This window comes from Sapajus apella, unplaced genomic scaffold (assembly GCF_009761245.1).
Source record: "Sapajus apella isolate SASKATOON/1434 unplaced genomic scaffold, GSC_monkey_1.0 scaffold10, whole genome shotgun sequence".
In the NCBI taxonomy this organism is placed as follows: domain Eukaryota; kingdom Metazoa; phylum Chordata; class Mammalia; order Primates; family Cebidae; genus Sapajus; species Sapajus apella.
The window spans coordinates 43,209,584-43,229,731 of record NW_022436950.1 but is presented as its reverse complement, the minus strand read 5'-3'; the positions used below and the strand labels follow the sequence as shown (position 1 = coordinate 43,229,731).

At 39.3% G+C, this 20,148-nt stretch overlaps 1 protein-coding gene and 1 pseudogene across 5 annotated transcripts in view; both read right to left on the bottom strand.

Annotated features, from left to right (window-relative positions):
• The window catches only part of HECW2 (HECT, C2 and WW domain containing E3 ubiquitin protein ligase 2), a 382,585-nt gene that overhangs the window by 18,348 nt on the left and 344,089 nt on the right, over positions 1–20,148 (bottom strand). For all 5 annotated transcript variants that reach the window (XM_032278791.1, XM_032278792.1, XM_032278790.1 and 2 more), the window contains 5 exons: positions 10,848–11,000; positions 8,549–8,647; positions 5,103–5,232; positions 3,369–3,515; positions 2,616–2,730 (listed from right to left, as the gene is read on the bottom strand). In XM_032278791.1, coding sequence (XP_032134682.1) covers positions 2,616–2,730; positions 3,369–3,515; positions 5,103–5,232; positions 8,549–8,647; positions 10,848–11,000 — 644 coding nt within the window. The remainder of the gene's footprint in view (positions 1–2,615; positions 2,731–3,368; positions 3,516–5,102; positions 5,233–8,548; positions 8,648–10,847; positions 11,001–20,148) is intronic.
• Positions 12,571–12,689, bottom strand: LOC116552090 (annotated as a pseudogene).

The window sequence follows — 20,148 nt, the reverse complement described above, 5'->3', positions numbered from 1 at the left end:
CTCCCAGGGCTTCTGTTAGAGGGGAGACACACTAACTAAATAATTTATAGAAAGAAATACATAATTGCAAGTGCTCTTTAAAGCTATCTATAATAGTCATACTTTAAAATCAAATTAGTTTCACATTGATTTACTACAGGGAAAAGTGACCTTTAATTCCTTTAATAAATCCTAAATAATCACCAACTTAATTTTACTTTTATTCCATACTTTAGTAGAATTTGAGAAAATGTCAAAGGAATCATTTCATGGGCAGTGGTGGTAAATTCCAAAAATCTTTCAGTGAAAAAAAAAATTCAGAGACAAGGCTAACAAGGATTTAGTGTTTCAAACCAATGAACAGACCTAGTTAATGGACACAAATGCTACTTTAATTCTGAGTTGGTAGTCCAGAATAGCAGGTGGGTAGAAATTATTTTAATTCAATTTTTTCCTCACATTTCAGTAGTTGTAGGATTTTGGAGGAATCTCACCGTATTGTTTACTATTTCATCAGTTATGTTTAGTCCCCTTTGGAGAAAAAAAGAATTGAAGGGAAGGGTGATCAAAACTGGATTGGACATGAGGACACATGGCCCATGCCCAGACTTTGGTAAAGACTAGCAATTTGGTACTGAGAAGTTTCTCATCTAAAAAAGAAGCACACTGGCTCTTTGTAGCTTTAAAGATTTTTTACCTTATGAATTAGCCCTTTTCTGCTTCCCTTTTGCTATTTGTGCCAAACCTTTTGGAGGAGGAAGAGTCAATGTGTCTCATCGTATTCTCTCCTAGCAGCTGGTGTGCGAACATATGGCAGGTGGCAGCCACACAGCCGCTTCTTTATTCAGTGCCAAGTAGCTGGGTGAGCAAACATGGCAGCTGAGGATCTCAGCATTTTTCTACTCTTTCCCAAAGATTTTATTTGATAAGATTTACAATAACCATAGAAACAGGTCCTTGATTAGTCAGATTTAGTGAATAAAATTTTATGCCATGGAAATACAAAAATGGCTGATTCCATTAAAGCATTGCTATTAGAATCTCCTGGGTCTGGGTGCAGTGGCTCATGCATATAATCCCAGCACTTTGGGAGGCCGATGTGGGTGATCGCTTGAGGGCAGGAATTCAAGACCAGGCTGGCCAACATGGTGAAACCTCATCTCTACTAAAAATACAAAAATTAGCCAGGTATGGTGACACACACCGGTGATCCCAGCTACTTGGGAGGCTGAGGCAGGAGAATCACTTGAGCCCAGGAGGTGGAGGTTGCAATGAGCCGAGATCGCGCCATTGCACTCCAGTCAGTCTGGGCAACAGAGTGAGACAATGAACTAATAATACTCATGGTAAAAGGTAAGTTATGTAGCATGTCAGAGAAATTGTGCTCTGAGTAAAAATCGATGGGTTAAAAAAGTTATAATAACCAAAGCCATACATAGATGATACATAGGGTAAATTGGAAAAGACTTATTTCAGCAACTGGACTTCAGAAAATCGCAGCAATGGGAACTGCAATTAAATACAGCCCTTCAGATTAAATGTATGAGGAAGGCCAGCCTGTGGTGCAGGGATGAGCTGGAAGAGGCAAGCACAGGCATAACCAAAAGCAATTTAGCAAATGTTAAGGCATTTTTTTAATCCAAACTTTTAAAACTACTTTTTAAAAATATATACCTGGTTCAACTTAGAGAAAACTGAAGAACGGTTCAGCTCTCAATTTATTCTGTTAAGTGACTAATTCGGTGATGTTAAGTTTGTATTTTTCATTCTCCACGTTCAGAACTACTTCTAACCTCTTAAACTTTGAGTTAAAAAACAAAACCCAAATCAGAAAACAACTGGTATTTGTCATGAATTTCTGAAGGCTTTCTAACACAGTGATAAATTTCAGAAAATGTATTCTTTGCTTAAAATTATATAATAAAGCATTAACTCTGGGTTACCATCAGGTCGCTTGCAAAGTATTGCTTTAACACTCAAATTTCAATGGCTTTGGTCCCAGTTACTAATTGATAATTTGTACTAATCTGCAGAAATGTCACTTTTAAAGCTTCCCATTTGGTGAAGTGTCAGATAGTACAGTTTTTAATTAATCTTACTATAGTCTTCTTTTCACTTGAAATTCATGTTTGAATTTAGAACTTCTCCAATAATGTTGTATTTTGGGAACTGTATCTTATTCCACTCAAGTGTTCTGACTATGAATTACAACTGGTCAGTAGTGTGGTGAACAGTAGAAAACTGTGCTGATTAGGAAGCTCAAAGGGTGTGCTTTTTTAAGTTTTAGAAACAAAATGAAATAGGTGGAGTTTGACTAGCTGGATGTTAGCTCAATGGTGTTTCACTGACAACATCATAAAGTAATTAATTAATGTTCTTATGGTCACATTTCCTCCCCAACAATTAAGAGTTATGACATCCTTTGATGGTGTGTAAACAGTCCTTCTCCCATCTGACAGATGAAGTAACTTAGAAAAGAAGAGAATGTTCCTTGCCTAAGGTCTCAAGGGAGTCCACATCAGAACTAAGATTACAGCACAAGTGCTTTTGCCTGTCCTATGTTCTATTGGCAAGCTGAGCCATGCCTTCCTTTAATTTGAAATTTAAAATCTAGCCATCTATAAATCAAATTTCACCTCCTCTATATTCTGTGTTGTTTCTCCAATCACTTAGGTCTATTTCAGCTGTGCCTGCGATGACCAATTCCAGTTCTCTTGCATCAAAAACAGATACCAGCCTGGCATCCACCACCTGTGGAATAAGAAGAGTACAAGGCATGGCTTAAGAGCCTGGAAAAATACCAGCTGTAATTAAACCTTAGAAAAGAGGACATACGGAGTTTCAGGAATAATATGTGTGTTACCTTGTGTTGGCACTTGAAAACCTGTAACGCTACAAATATAAGGTATTCTTTAGTATAAGGTTGATGAGATTTGCCTTGACAGAATTTTTGTTTCACAGTTGACTGCTGATTCATCTAGGTCCCATCTACTTTTAGGGAAATATCTAGTGTTTCTACAGAAAAAGTCACATGAAATACATGCCAACTCATTCTGACCTTCAGATATAATTATTTCACATAGCAAGCATAAGATTTGATTACCCGTATCTAAGCAAAAGATGGATGGCTTAAATGTTTCCTAGTGGCATTAAATCAACAAATGCTACTTGAATTCAGTTCATAACATTTATTTCAGTGATTTCTTGTAACAGTGAGTTAAGCTTTTTTTGGTGCTCTTGAAACATATGGGCAAAATACTGAACTTTTCTCATAGAAAGAGCAACAGTAAATACAGCAGAAACAGTCTACACTTGTGAAGTGCAATAAGATGGATTGTAGCCTCATTGATACCAGACTGCAAACTCCTGCTACTGCTGATTATCTTTACCTCATAGAAGCCACGCACTAAACTCTCTGTTTGTTGTACAACACCCCTCTCAATCCTCCACTTCACCATCCTCTCGATGTACTCCTTCTTGTTCTTCTCTGTAACTGGAATATTGGCACCCCCTGGTTTTAATTCTCGTTCAGTTATCTGAGATTGAAAAACAAAAAGAATGACCATAAAGCAATACTCTTGATGCTGTAAGAACATTACTAGCAGTGAGCTGAACATTCAGTTCATAACATTTATTTCAATGATCTCTTGTAAAAATGAATTAAGCTTTTTTTGGTGTTCTTGAAACATATGGGGAAAAATACTGAACTTTTCACATAGAAAGAGCAACAGTAAATACAGCAGAAACAGTCTACACTTGTAAAGTACAATGAGCTGAAATCAGCCAGCTACCTGTCCCAGCCCTGCCCTAGGTGCATCCCACAAGCTGGAGGTGAAGCGCCAGGCACTCACGGAGCGCATGCACTTAGGAAAAATTAGGCATTGAGCTGATGCTTGAAAGCTTTGGTAATTAAAAAAATACATATTGCTGGTACTACAAGTTAAGTTTTAAAATGCAGATGAGTTGGCTCCAGATACAAGCCTGCTACTATTTGAATGTTTGACGAAACCTATTTTCACAAATTTCGCACAATCGACTATATCTAAAGATCTACTTTAAGGAAGCAGAATTATAGTCAAGTGAATGTTAAATTGCTTTTTCAAAACACATGGAATTCAAAAAAGCAGCTAAATATTAATGCCTAAATAAGAATATTTCCTATAAACTAGTATATAATTTCTGGAAGAAATATCTTCCCTACTCTTCCTCCAATTTTGAAAAAAAAATCAATATATTATATTTTCAAATTTTCCCCAAAATATTGTTTTTCTTCCCTTAGCTTCAAAAAAATAAATTTTGGCTCTTTTTTCTTTCCTTTTCTCCCTTCCTTCCTTCCTTCTTTCCTTCCTTCCTTCCTTCTTTCCTTCCTTCCTTCCTTCCTCCCTCCCTCCCACCCTTCTTTCCCTCCTTCCCTTTCTTTCTCTTTCCTTCTCTCTTTCTTTTTTTCTTTCTTTCTCTTTCTCTTTCTTCTTTCTTTTTTTTTGTTTTTGAGACAGGGTCTCACTCTTGTCCCCCAGGCTAAAGTACAATGGCATGATCTAGACTCACTGCAGCCTCAACCTCCCCAGCTCAGGTGACCTTCCCACCTTGGCCTCCTGAGTAGCTGGGACTACAGCTGTGTGCCATCATACCTGGCTAACTTTTGTATTTTTTATTGAGACAGGGTTTCTCCATGTTGCCTAGGCTGGTCTTGAACTTCTAGGTTCAAGTCACCCTCCCACCTTAGCTTCCCACAGTGCTGTGATTACAGGTGCGATCCACCATGCCCAGCCTCAATTCTATAAATGCCAATTAAAAAATTCAATAGGGTGGACTTCAAAAAACTGTATTCTATATAAGGTACATTCTCATATTTTTGGGGATATTTTAGTTGGAAATAAAAAGAAGATTGCTTACAACATAAACGGTTATCATCATCTGTAATTTACAGCATCTTAATCTGCAGTTGGCACTAATTATAACCTTTATAACTGCAATTATTATAACTGTGTGTGATCTTGAGTTTAAATTACCCAACAAACCACAAATAAATAAGCATCTGATCTTAGCCATGGAATTAATTCTTCACTCATCAATAGCCTTCAGTTACCACACTTAGGCACGAGGTGTGCAGATACACAGACCTGCCCAAATACTTCTTCGTTCACAGTGAACGTGAGGTCCAGGATATCATGGATATCATTATCTTTCATCCACTGCAGGCTCTGATGGAACTCTTCATCAAGGTATTCTAGATCACTCAGGTCACACAAACTAGATGACAAACAGGCAGAAACAAATATGTAGGCATGGCTGTTAGCAAAAACCCAGAGTCATAAGGAAAGAAATTAAGAATTAAAGAGAAAAACAAGAGCCACTAAATGGGCAGTGGCTTCTAGAATGTTCTTAGTCCAAGTCTAGTAATTAAACCAGTGAAATAATTCAGAAATTGGTTATAAAATTAGAAAGTCCTAAATATATAATATGCCACAGGAATCATGGAGCCTGCCTCTTTCCTTATAGAAGCAGAACTGGAGGTGCAAAGAATGAGTGCCATCTGCAGTCATCCATCATCAATGCCAGATCAGGAACTGGCACTCGGGTGAATAATTTGGATCCAGTACTCTTTCTGGCTATATTATACTACCTTAAAATACTGTTATCCTCATTTGAAATTATTTATATATTTATATAGTATATTTTAACTTTGTTTTTTTGTTTAAAGACTATATTCTGTGATTCATGTTCACATACCTCCCCTTTTTCTGCATAGTTCTTATTCTGAAAACAGTAAGCCACAGAATCTGTCTTAAATTAGAGCGGCTTTCTATATTTCTCCTCCACTTTTTTTAATTGCAGAAAGAGGATCTACATGAGGTGTGGTTACTGTTCCACGGCCCTGTTATACAGCAGCAGTCATTGATTTGCTATAGCTGTTTTGAAATTGCACTCCCCTTAGGGCCCAATTTCAAGTTCAATCTGAACATTCATTAGGCATCAAGTATGTACCAGACACCTGAATAGCTGCTTGATGCATAGTCACTACCTCAGGAGCTAATGGGTCAGTTGGGGAGCCAGGTACACAAATAAGATAATATAAAGTGATAAGTGATAACATAAGATTGGTAACACTTAAAATTCATGTACTTTTAAAATGTATGTCGCACTTCAATTTAACAAAAGATAAGGTAGCTACAGGGAGCTGTGAGAGCAAAGATGAGGGGCATTCTCTTCGAGAGATTCAGGAACAGCTTTTTGCAGAAGATGATGCTTACATTAAATCTTTCAGGATGTTTAAAAGCAAAAGAAGTGAAAAGGAATAAGTGAAGGAGGAGAAGGGGAAAGAGAAAGGAGAAGGAGAGAATAAGATGAACAAAATACATATTCATGGAAGTGTACAGAAAACTGCAAGCATATGAGCAGTTTGAGAGAGTTAACCTCAAGACAGAGAATGAGGCCAGAAGGGGAGCAGGCCTAAATGTCACCCTAAGGAGGCTGGCGATTCAGAACTACCAAAAGATTTAAAGACAGGCATGACATGATCAGACGTGAATTGCAAAATAGAAACCGTTCCTCTGGAAGTCCCAGTGTAAAGGATTCTTTAAAATGGGGTGGGATGAGGGGTGGTTATCATTAGAGGGTAGAGACCAATTAATAGAGCACTACAGCAATGTGGCAAAAATAGGATAAGAGCCTTAACTAGGGCTGGGTTATTAAGGTTGGAGAGAAAAAAATGAAATTGAAAACCATTTAGGAGGCAAACACGTAGAAATCAGGAAATGGTTTTACTGGGGGAGTATAAAGAAGGATGTCTAAAATAGGGGTGACAAATGAACTCATGTCAAAACCAACTGTTATTAATTGCCAGACTTAAGTACTGTAAGTTAAAAAGGTTTCGGAGCCACAATGAGTTCAGTGGGAAAAAGTACAAGTGATTTGTGAACTCTATCCTGGGAATGATAGGGTGGAGTAGAGATGGGGAAGAGTAGAACATGTAATGTGTATTTGTCATCGCTGTTTAAGGGCAACTCCCAATTTCTGCTCAGAGTGACCTGAGATCAGTGGTACTATTAACTGTAACCGGGCACATGGGAGAAGGTATGCTTTTAGGTAGCCAAACTTGATGAGTTTAGTCTTAACCATGTTGATTCTAAGGTCCTTGTAAGACATCTGAGTGGAGGTATTTGATGGACTGTTGACCAAGTGAAGCTACACCTTAAGGGAGATCAAGACTGAGAGTACGGAGTTGGGAGTCAGAGGAGATAAGACAGGCGAAGAAATTCCCCCATGAGAGCACACTGTGTGAGAAAAGCAGGGACCTGATGATAGAAGCTTCGGGTACACCAAAGTTTAAGGGCAAATCAGAAGAGGCGCACAAAAGAGACAGAAAAGTTAAAAAACGAACCCACAAAGTAAAGTGTCATAGATGCCAGCTCTGGAGGAAAGATCCAAGAATAAATGGTGGTGGGGGAGAGTGGTACACAGTGTCAGAAGCAGCAGCATGATCCAATAAGATACGGACTAACAAGTATTCTCTAAATGTCTCCACAGGTGGGAAAGAAACCAGGCTGAAGTGTACTGAGGGTGTGAATTTCAGGTAAGTGTAGACAGCCAGTATAGAATCCTCTTTCAGGAAGCTTAAATAAGAAGATAAGAGATAAGGCAATGAAATGGGAAGATGCAAAGTGGGCCACAAAGAACCAAAGAGACAGAAAATGGCCACAGCTATGAAGACACCGACAGGGAGGAATGCAAAATCTTCCTCCTGACCCTCCCAAGGACCCACAAGAAGCATTTTGTTTGCTTTCACTTGAAGTCTGGGCTTCCATTTTACAGTAAGGTGGTGCATGGCCTCAGTTAGGGAATGGGCTGGACAGAGCCAATTGATAATGCAGTGCTTTCTCATTGCAAATTTGAGATAACTACCCCACAGACAGTTGCCTTCTGTTCAGCCTTGTAAACAGCTGCTGATTATAGGACAGAAACTATTAGCCCTACATTTTACAATAATTGCAATCTTTCATTAACAATGAAGAAAAAGTTCTGTGAATGCTGAATTTTCATCTTCTATGGGCATAGGGAAAGTTTAAAAAAAATATGGCACTGTTCACCCCTGAAAAAAAAGAAAAAATAAAACCAAAACAAAGGGGAATGAAGATTTGAATGAGGAGTAAATATTTGAAAATTTGCATCAAGCCAAACATGAAATGTATCTCATAAAGGAGACGGGGGGCTTTGAGTCACTAACCCACAACTATTCTATTAATTATCTGCATTAACACCACAGGAATTCCAGGGCTGTGTTGGAAGTACAATTGTTTTGAAGACACACGTTTTGCAACAAATGAGAATAAATTTTTTAGGGTAGAGCAAAACTAAAACTCTGGGGGCTAAATAGGTCACAGGCAGGAAAAACACAGGAATCGTAGTTGAAATTATTAGTTTCAGAAATCTAAACCACTATTAGATTTAATAACAACAGATTTGAGATTGTTAACAGATAAACAATGACTTGACAGAAGAATTTTTTCAATAAAGTAAATGCTGCATTTTTACATGCTAATTACACGAGCAGTAAAAATATTCTTACATTCTGAGAAGAGCCTTATAAAAGGGCCGTGTGAAGAAGGCATCCAACAAATACTGGTGTATTAGTGCAAGACCAAGGATCCTACCACTGAACCGGAACCTGTGAAGGAAATGCATGAGATGGTTCACATGTCACGGAGCAGTTTCTAGGTGGCTCCATCTGCTTTCTGGAATGCCTTCCAGCTCTAACCATCTAAATTTTTCCAATATTAATTGCCGACTAGGTGATGAGAGTTTGTATGCACCATGGGCGGTGTCTTCATCAGGCCAGTGATATGGTTTGTGTAAGTTGTCCCTGCCTGAATGTCATGTTGAGCTGCAATCCCCAGTGCTGGAGGTGGGGCCCGGTGGGAGGTGGTTGGATCATGGAAGCTGATCCCTTATGGCTTGGTGCTATCTCTGTCTTCGTTATAGTGAGTTCTCATGAAATCTGGTCATATAAAAGTGTGTGGCACATCCCCTCAACTCTCCCTCTCTCCATCTCTCTCCTGCTTTTGTCATGTGATGTGCCTGCTTCCCCTTCACCTTCCATCATGATTAAAAAAGCTCTCTGTGACCTTCCCCAAAGCCCAGTGATTTGGGTGCTATGCTTCCCATACGGCCTGCAGAATCCTGATCCAATTAAACCTCTTTTCTTTATAAATTACCAGTCTCAGGTATTTCTTTATAGCAATGCAAGCATGGGCTAATATAGCCAGTAATTCATACCTACTTGCTGAAGAATTGGTTTCACTCATATTTAGAGAACCTGCTCCCCCTTCACTCCATGTCAACAATGTAGCACCCTACACTCATGAAACTCCTGTGAGCATTTCAGAGAAATTTCCTGAAACCACTTCTAAGAGATGTTGACAGATGAGACCTCTGGAGGTGAGGAAAATGCTATCCCCTCCTAGTGTGTGTGCATGAATATTAGCAGGATTTCTCTAATACAAACTCAGTAGTTCTCTTCTGAGGAAAAGCCCTGTCTCAGATCAAGAAAGTTACTATCCCTATTCTCTCTCAAGTCCCATTCCTGATACTTTCACCATTCAAGAATTATGCACATGGACATTTGGGGGAGTTTCCTTCTGGGACATTCTGTTCTCTAAAATTTCAAGGCTTGATTCTATTCTGAATCACTTTGGAAACTTTATTAAATATATTTGTTATGACTGGATTTGCTGCCTGAGACGTAAACTTACTTTCTCTTTCAAAAGGATTCAAGTTTCTAGGTTTTTGAAAGTCTGATGCCTCCCAAAAGAATAAATCAATACTGAGATTCGTACTGTAAATTTGTAATTTTAGTATTAGGCAGCTGTTTTAAGAACAATGTCCAGCAGTGTGGTTTCGCTTTATTTCCATTTATTTAGCACTATAATAGTCACAGTTAGAAGGACTCCAAATTGCAGCTAAACAGAAGCTAATTTGAAGAGTAACTCCTAAAAGTTAACTCTCTCCACCCACCAATATTAATCTCATGATTCAAATAAGCTTTTTCCATGAATCTTGCTCATATTCTTTCCTTTGTTGCAATCAGGGAAAAAGAAAGGAATAAGCAAACAGGGGTTATACAAATATTTAAAGTCTATAAACATAGGGATTTTAAAAAGATAGAAGGACATTTGGAAAGAGCGTAATTTGGGATTTTCAGCATAAATAATCTTCAGATGGGAACCCTAAATCGGTTTCCTTGATTTTGTGTGAGAAATTAGGAAAGAGGCAAAAACTGGTTACAAACTTCAAATGGCTAATAAGGTGAGTGGCCACTGCTTGTGACTCCCCATTCCTGCCCTTCTACTATCAGTATCCCCAGGTCACCCCACCAGCCCCACTGCCCACTAGAGCACCACTGCCCCAGCCAGAGTTCCAGCTGCCCTTCTCCTCCTCCCACGGCAGTCACTTCCCCACGGGCTACTCCAGAAGCTGTCTGATCTCTGGGTCAAGCCCTTCCCCACCTCACCCCCACTCCAGCTTAGAGCTCACAGGCACCCAAAGGTGCAGGGAGGAATATAGGGATCTCACCAGAAACTCATCATCTCTTTCTTGCAATGGGAAATACCTTTTGAATTCTACCCAGCTTACTTAAATTGATCTATGGAACAGATCAATTTCCACCTATCAACAGATCTAGTCGTAGCTTGGAGACTGCCTGTGTATTTAAATTTGACAATAAAAACAAGAGTCAAATGAGGTATTTAACTGAAAACATGCTTTTACCCAAGGGAAAAAAATGTTTTAATGTTTAAGTGTGGGTTCTATAAAAAAACTAATAGCACAGAAAATCACCTGAAGAAAAGTTATGGGGGAAAAATACTTACCATTCATGGTGATTGTCTACAAAAGCAGACATAGGACTTATTTGTACTGTGTATGTGTCATTGGCTGAATATTCAAATAAGCCATAATATGGGTTAAAGAGTTCTCTGGATACCAGGAAGAAAAACTCTCTAGAAGGTCCGCTGTAATCCAGCCTGCAACAAAAACCCACAAAAAGAATAATCTGTTACTTTTTTTTCAAGATATTGAGCACTTTTTCTCCAGAGCTCAAGTTTCCACAGGATGCTCATCACAAGTTTAATTGTCCACATACCAGAGCTGTCCAAAACAAACTGCATGATCATAGTTTCTGATCTCATTGTGTCTTGACCCAGATTAGTAAAATGGACATTTATGTGGAGCATATCTAAAACTAAGCCACACATCACACAACAGGCATACAATAGGCAATATTCTAATACATACAATATGCAATATGCTAATACTTTGATTATGTAAATATGTATAAATAGGTAAATCTTTCAAATGTCAGGGCGAGCTTATACAAAAAGGGAGCACAATGAGAAAGATTTAAAAGGGTAAAACCAGAAGGAATCAGCTATATATGCTCACAGGACATGGAGTCCTCATGGCTGTCTGAAACCTTTTTAAATGGGAGAAGGAAGATACTTCTGTGAATTCGAGATAAGACATTACAGACACAAGTCCCCCAAGGGAGATCAGAAGCAAAAAATTGAGTGATAGGGTACAAATGAAAACTTTAAATTATAAAACACAAAGAAAATTACAGAGAAGAAACATAAGGGTGCCTAAAGCTTCCTAAGGAAGGCATTTGGAGAAAGAGGCTGAAACGCTAACACCTGAGCTACCGTATAAATTCTACTTTACTTACAAAGATGTCAGGGTCAAGTTGAAGTATAAGAAAAGATTGTGTTAGGTTTGAGGAATGACAAGTGGCCAAGAATGCTGAGAACAAAAAATGCAAAGTAAGGAGGAGTTTGCAGTAAAGCAATGTGATATACCAAATTTAAAATAAAAAATATAAAGTACTTCGACCCTATGATAAAAAGTATACACGTGGGCTCAAGGATAGGGAAGGAATGCTCAAAAGGAATGAAGGCAGCTGAGAAGTTGGGGTGGAGGAGGGATTATGAAAGACTCTTCTTCTCCTTCTTCCTTTTTTCTCCTGCTATCTTATTTTTTCCTATTTTTGAATTCTTTTCTGTGGGCATCATTGCATTTTTTTAATAATAAAAAAAAAATCTGAGTTTCATCCAGTGTTAGGATTGTGTGATGGGAGAAAAAAAATGGATCCTAGGCAGGGCGTGGCGGCTCATGCCTGTAATCTCAGCACTTTGGGAAGCCATGGAGGGAAGATCCATTGAGTCCAGGAGTTTGAGACATAGCGACACAGTGAGACTCCATCTCTACAAAAAATAAGAAAAAATTAGCCAGGTGTGGTGGCATGTGCTGGTAGTCCCAGCTACTTGGGAGGCTGAGGCAGGAGCATCTCTTGAGCCCAAGAGTTTGAGGCTGCATGAGCTATGATCATGCCACTGCACTCCAGCCCGGGTGATGGGGAAAGAACAGCAGTAAGAAAAAGGATCCTATAGGCAGATGATAAATACAAATGGTTTACACAGCACAGACTTCACCTATTCATGCTACTTTCCCAATTTTTGTCATATCTGAATATATATGTACTATTTAATTTAATGTTTTTCATTAAATCAATTTTAAATCTATTTGCTTTTTTTTTTTTTAAGCCTACAGCACCCAGTATTCGCAAGCGGTCTCCCATCCAAGTACTAACCAGGCCCAACCCTGCTTAGCTTCTGAGATCAGACGAGATCGGGCATGTTCAGCGTGGTATGGCTGCTGTAGACTAAATCTATTTGCTCTTTAAACAGAACTTTGTCTTACACACTCTTTATGAAGTTTTGAGATGTTTGCCCTATTGTTTTCCAATATGTCTTAACATGAATACATGAATATTACAATAAAAAAGTCTTTGTAGTAGTTAAAATCATTTAACACATCACCAGTGGTATTAAAATCCTCACACCCACACTGTGCTGACAGGAAACCTATACGTAAAGAAAAATGCACACAGCAGACTCACAGGGTCAAAGAGGCTGTAGGTGACATGATGGGTCTGCTCTCTGGGGCAGCTGAATATAACATGATAACAGGTGGCTCCCAGCGTTAGTGGGACTACCTTCAGGTTAATCTGAGGACTCCCGAAGCAGTACCCCAGCTGCCTCCCCAGTGCAGGCGCACACAGACTACCTGTCCCTCCTCCTGCTGTGACGAAGGCAGCCTCTGTGGCTTCCTCCCGCTGACCTACTTCTGGCCTGTGACTCCACCGAAATACTTCTTCCACTTGAATGTTCTTTACATACTCAGAGGCTTGCTTTCAACAAATGACTGTGTGCTGATTATATATGGGGTACTGATCTAGATCCTAAAGATATAAAACGTTTTGAAAAGTCATTTTCCATAGGAGCTCTAGGTTTAGCAGTTTCTGTCTCCTGGCCTCTGCCTCCTTCTCTCCATTTCCCACTCCTGAGCATGGCCCCTTACTTCAACCTTCTCTCAGGGCAGGGATAAGAATTCCCTCTCTGCCCTGGTGGCAGTAAAGACTTGATGGCAGCCGGGCGTGGTGGCTCACACCTGTAATCCCAGCACTTTGGGAGGCCAAGGTGGGCGGATCATGAGATCAGGAGTTCAAGGCCAGACTGACCAACATGGTGAAACCCTGTCTCTACTAAAAATACAAAAATTAGCTGGGCATGGTGGTGCATGCCTATAATCCCAGCTACTCGGGAGGCTGAGGCAGGAGAATTGCTTGAACTGGGGAGGTGGAGGTTGCAGTGAGCCGAGATCATGCGACTGCACTCTAGCCTGGGTGACAGAGAGAGACTCCATCTCAAAAAAAAAAAAAAAAAAAAAGACTTGATGGCAACACTCCATGTGAGGTCTTCCCAGCACGGAGCTTACAAAGTCCTGGACAGTTTTCTCCGTGATGAGGGTTAAACTTACCCTGCCTTTGGGGCAACCACTTTACTTTGTTGACTCGTAAAGAGCTAGTCATCAGCTAAAGCCCCAAACCTTTCATCTATGCACTTTAACCCAGGACGCCCCCAGTGTGTCTGCATGTAACTGTATCTTTTAAAAGCCTTAGTACTAGACTGTAATTTTCCCTACCAAAATTTCATTTTTTGATACTTAGTCCCCTGTGTCTTTCCAGAAACAGAGCATGCCAGTGATCAAAGTCATATTAGAAGTCATGTTGTCCAATCCCCATTTTATAGAGAAGCTGAAAGAGATCACTGACATGTATCACATGAAAGCTGCAATGGAAGAACCAGTAGACCTTGAGGTCTTAAGGCAGGTGCCTTGACCCCAAGTTTAACGCTTGTTACTTCTTAGCCTACCCTTCAGTCAATTTTAAATGTTCATCAAGACTTAAAAAATACTGCTAATAGAGTAGGGGCGGGCAAACTATGCCCTGTAGGTCCAATCTGCCCCACCCTCTGGTTTGTAAATAAAGTTTTATTGGAACACGGCTGTGCTCACTTATGTATTGATGATGTTTGCTTTCCCGCTACAAGGGCAGAGTTGAGTAGGTGCCACAGAGAAGGTGTGAACGGTGAATCCTCAAGTATCTACTACCTAGTCCTTTACAGAAAAATCCTGCTAACCTCTGTTACAAAAGAAAGAAAGTAGAAGGAAAGTACTACTTGTTAAAATATCTAGCTTATTATCGATCCTCTTCTTTAGTGAAGATCTCTTCAAGGACAGGTAAAATGGCTACAATATCCTCGGGTGTATGCGAACTCAAGGAGCGGGCAGACTACTAAGTGTGAGGCACAGAGTGAGCGCCCGTCTGTCATGGTCACTGCTCTGTGGCGCTTTCAGACACAATCAAGCATACAATGGATAAGGTCACAAACAGCTGAAGCATGAGGCAAATACTTCAAGAGTCAGTTTTCTTACAGACAACTGGTAAAAGTAAAATGGGATTTTGCCTGCTTAAAATGAAACTGTGGTATTCAGTTAGAAGTGTCAGGCCGGGCGCGGTGGCTCAAGCCTGTAATCCCAGCACTTTGGGAGGCCGAGGCGGGTGGATCACGAGGTCAAGAGATCGAGACCATCCTGGTCAACATGGTGAAACCCCGTCTCTACTAAAAATACAAAAAAAAATTAGCTGGGCATGGTGGTGCGTGCCTGTAATCCCAGCTACTCAGGAGGCTGAGGCAGGAGAATTGCCTGAACCCAGGAGGCGGAGGTTGCGGTGAGCCGAGATCGCGCCATTGCACTCCAGCCTGGGTAAAACCCGTGATACACCGTCTCAAAAAAAAAAAAAAAAGAAGTGTCAGGGTTTCTTTAAGCTTTAACTCTGAATATTTTAATAACACTGCACTTACAGAGTGCATTACAATTACCTGTGTATGTGCCTGCCTCCCTTATGCATACATATTAGTCTATAACTATACTGGGGGGAGGGACCATGTTTTGCTTATGTTTATATCCCAACTACCTAGCCGAATACAGAGTGGAGGCTCAATATATATTGTTGAATCAATGAGTGGAGCTCTCTGATGCTTTCTAAAGAAAACTGGCCAGGCTCAGTGGCTCACGCCTGTAATCCCAGCACTTTGGGAGGCCGAGGCAGGCAGATCATGAGGTCAGGAGTTTGAGACCAGCCTGGCAAATATGGTGAAACCCCGTCTCTACTACAAATACAAAAATTAGCCAGGTGTGGTAGCATGTGCCTGTAGTCCCAGCTACTCAGGAGGCTGAGGCAGAAGAATCACTTGAACCCGGGAGGCAGAGATTGCAGTGAGCTGAGATCATGCCGCTGCACTCCAGCCTGGGCAACAGAGTGAGAAATTCATCTTAAAAAAAAAAAAACCAACATTGCTTACATTGTTAGTTGGTAGTTAGCAGATTTGCACATTTGCCTTGGAGTGGTATATTGATTCAATAACATGAACAGCTTATACCAATCCCTAAAAGACTACTCAATTTGAAAACATTGTCAGAAATCATCAAGTAAATTAAGTTTAGAAAGTTTAATATGTAATATCCTCTCATGTGGTAAAATTTGCTAAAACAACAAAGACAGACCTCGCTGATTAGTTCCTTTTTTATGATAATAGCTGAATCTAGATGAAGATGAGATGAATGTTCCCTGAGGAGTTAAACTAAAAAGGAAAAGTCTTGTTTGCCCAAGTGAAAACAGAGCTAATAGTTAGTTCCTCTAGGAGGAAATGTATCTTCAACTGGTCAAGTTTTTATCTGCTGCCTTTTAACTCTAGAAGCACCGATGGAGTCACTCCTAAAGCCAAAATAGTTTTTAAACTTTGATTTGATTATAATCCAAAGCTTAGAACTGCCTGAGAACAGGTTGTAGATTACAATTTACACTTAAGCCTAGCTAATTCAGTAAAACATGTCACAGCAGGGTACATCATGCCTTTGCTTCCTGTAATGTCTTAGCAACCTCTTTCATATAAATAGTTAACATGACTCATATCACAGGGATTGTCTGTTACATTCCTGTTTTGCCAGTTAGGTTGGTTCCACAGCTAAAGGCTTGGCACGGAAATATAAAAACTCTCGACAACGGGTATGTAGCCCCACAACAGCTGCATCTGAGGGCATTTCCGAATACACACAGCTGTCTCCAGGGTGGTCATGTAAGTGTGGAGCCCCAAGTGCTGATAGAGCATTTTAAACATCATCACATTGCTGGGTTGGCACTCCACCCAAGTTGTCAGTGGCACCCAATATTTGTTAAAATAATAAATTCTGTTCTCTCATTCTTTATTTTCAACTAAGAATTACTGAAAACTCAGTATTCCAGTGAAAGCAGACTATGAAATGAGAGAAGATGATGGCCTTAGGAAGTTACACCATCATTTCCTACATGTTGGTTCAGGCATATATGGCCTACACACCTTCTGATTCACCCTCAGATACTTATAGCAGCAAGGCGTGAGTTCTTAAGCCAATTAAGAAAGCCTGGGAGGTGAGTAAGGAATTTTGATATGATAAACAAAGTCTTACCTGGTGCTACCAAGCCAAAGCCTAGATACAGAAGCACCTTTCTTTAGAAAGGTTTGGGTAATTTAGGTTATCCTGCAAATGTCTCTTTTTGGAAGAAAAAAAAAGGAACACCATAGTTTACTTTGAAGCTTCACAGATTTCTGAGAAATTAATGATCAAGCTCAAAGCGTCAAACAGCTTCTAGTGAGGATCTGACCAGTCATATGTCAGAACTGGCTGGTTACTTTATAAGCAGGGACTGAAGAAAACTCTTTCAGATCTCATCCTCCCTAGTTGCTTTCATTTGCCTCTCTCAGGGGGATTACAGAAAGCTCAAAAGAAAGATATCACACGAAGTTCTTAAACTCCCAAACTAAAACTGCTTGTACACATCTCCTCCCTAGTCAAAGTGTGGCTCTGCAAGACATGATCGATGTCATATTGATGGCAACTCACACATAATAAACTCATTCTTTCTTAAAGAAAGGTGCCTTTTACAGGGCTGGCCATGGAGAAAAACAGGTGGGGAAATCACAGTGCAAACCTCCTCTCTTTATCCAGGCCACTATTTCTTTAATGTTTTAGGTACTAAGAAGTTAGCAGCCCCATGCCTTATCAGAACACAACAGTCTAATCCAGTTGTGTTTTTATTTTTTTAAAAGAGACACAGTTTTGCTCTGTACCCAGGCTGGAGTACAAAGGCACAATCATAGTTCACTGTAACCTCTAGGTCCTGGACTCAAATGATCCTCCCACCACAGCCTCCCAATTATATAGGATTATAGGCACAAGCCATCACACTTGGCTAATTTTTTTTAAGTTTTTATAGAAATGGGGTCTCACTATGTTGCCCAATCTAGTCTGGAACTCCTTGCCTCAAGCAATCTTCTCACCTTGGCCTCCTAAAGTGCTGGGATTATAGATACGAGACACCATGCCTAGCATCTAGCTAACTTTTGAAATGACATAACTTTTACTTGCTAGTATATTAGGACTTTTAATTCAAAAGAAAATAATACACTGGAGAATGTGCAGTATCATAATATAGTGGGAAAATATGTAGAATAATTGGCTAGAGAATATGTATATTTCATTGACATCCTACCTAGAGAAGCAACTTCTAGATAGACTGAAGCCCAGCAGAAACAGGCAACCCCTGCATGCAATTTCACACCACATTCAATCAAGATGACTCAGTTTTCAGCCACTCCACCACTGCTGATCTCTCTTCTCCACAACTTTGCAAAGGCAGATAACCAGATTAAATTGTGTGGAAATTTTCATGACGAAAACAAAATCTTGAGGTCTAACCAAATTAAATCACTAGTTACAAGATAGTACTTAGAAACTACCTACTTTTTGTAAAAAGCCAAAGCATCATACAAAATGTGGTTTTAGTGAAGATGTTATAGTTTCTTATCAACTAATGTATTTGTATTTATAGACTCTAGGATTATTTTTGTATTTTTAAATTGAATATATACCTCTCTTGTATTTTGGGGCTAATTCTACCTTGAATGGAATTTGCAGCCATCCTGTAAATTTTTGAGCATATATGTTCCCATCATTTCTCTTGACTCAACTATTCTATTTAAGGAACTATCTATATATCATGTTTCAGACTTACGCAAATAAACAAAGCAGAGCTGAAATCTCTCTGCTCATTCACACTGATTTTGGAGAGCAAGTAGATGCATTATTCTTTAAAATAAATTCCCTTTTTTAAAATGCTTTGGCTAATCTGCTGTAAATAAAGACCTTGATGGTGACAGGTAAAATATAATCTTTGAAATGGTATCAATATGAATTATAAAGTATTATTCCCTCATAGATAACACAGTTGACATAAGAAACACAAAATAATACTTATATATGCCAATGCCACTACTAATTTGGACTTCCCACATAATTAACCCCACATACATACTTATTACACTAATGAACTCAAGTGCAGACATAGATATATACATACCAAGATTTACCCTGGGGGGCAGTCATTTATCAGGTAACAAGGAAATAAGTTGTTCAAGGAAACATTTCCTGAATCTCCCCAAATCCTGACTGTATATTCTCTTTTAAGAAACTTTTTGTTTTAGAATAGGTTTTCATTTACAGAAAGATTGCAAAGATAAAACAGAGAGTTCTCATATACAACACACACAGATTATTAACATCTTACATTAGCACAGTACATTTGTTATTCATAAATCAATCTGCATATACTGTTATTAGCTAAAATTCATATTTTATCCACATTTCCTTAGTTTTTACTTAATGTCCCTTTTCTATTCCATGATCCCATCCAGGAAACCACATTACATTTAATTGTCATGTCTCCTCTTGGCTGTGACAGTTTCTCAGGCTCCTCTGTTCTTTGATGACCTTGGCAGTATTAAAGAGTACTGGTAAGTTATCTTGTACAACGTCTCTCTGTTGGGATTTTGTCCAATATTTTTCTCACGGTTGGACTAGCGTTATGGATTTGGAAGGAAGACCACAGAGGTAAAGTGCCATTCTCATCATATCATATTGAGAGTATATATTATCAACATGACTTGCAGCTATCGATATTGACCTTGATCACCTGACTGCCATAGTGTTTGTCAGGTTTCTTGACTGTGAAGTTATTTTGTGCCCCTTCTTTCCATTGTGTACTATTTGGAAGAAAGTCACTATGCATATTCCATACCTAAGGAACAGAGAGTTATGCTGACTGTATGGAAATATTCTGCAAAAGGGATTTTTTCCCCCATTTTTAGTGAAACCTTTCACCAACTACAACATAACAGAGTTTCTTTCAGTTTAATTGGGCCAAATTATATCATTTGTCTACCCCAGACCTACAGCCGTTTCTGAAGGGCATATTTTCTATTGTTTGCCTTAAATTAATTCATATCTACCTTTAGAGCAGTGATTCTTTTTTATAATTGTTAATTTTATTTATTTCAATAGATTTTTGGGGAATAGGTGGTGTTTGGTTACATGAGTAAGTTCTTTAGGGGTGATTTCTGAGATTTTGGTGCACCCATCACCTGAGCAGTATACACTGTACCCAGTGTATAGTCTTTTATTCATTGCCATCCACAACTCTTTCCCCCAAGACCCCAAAGTTCAATGTATCATTCTTATGCCTTTGTGCCCTCATAGTTTAGCTCCCACATAATAGTAAGAATGTAAGATATTTGGTTTTCCATTCCTGAGTTACTTCACTTAGAATAATGGTCTCCAATACCATCCAGGTTGCTATGAATATCATTATTTAGTTCCTTATCATGGCTGAGTAGTATT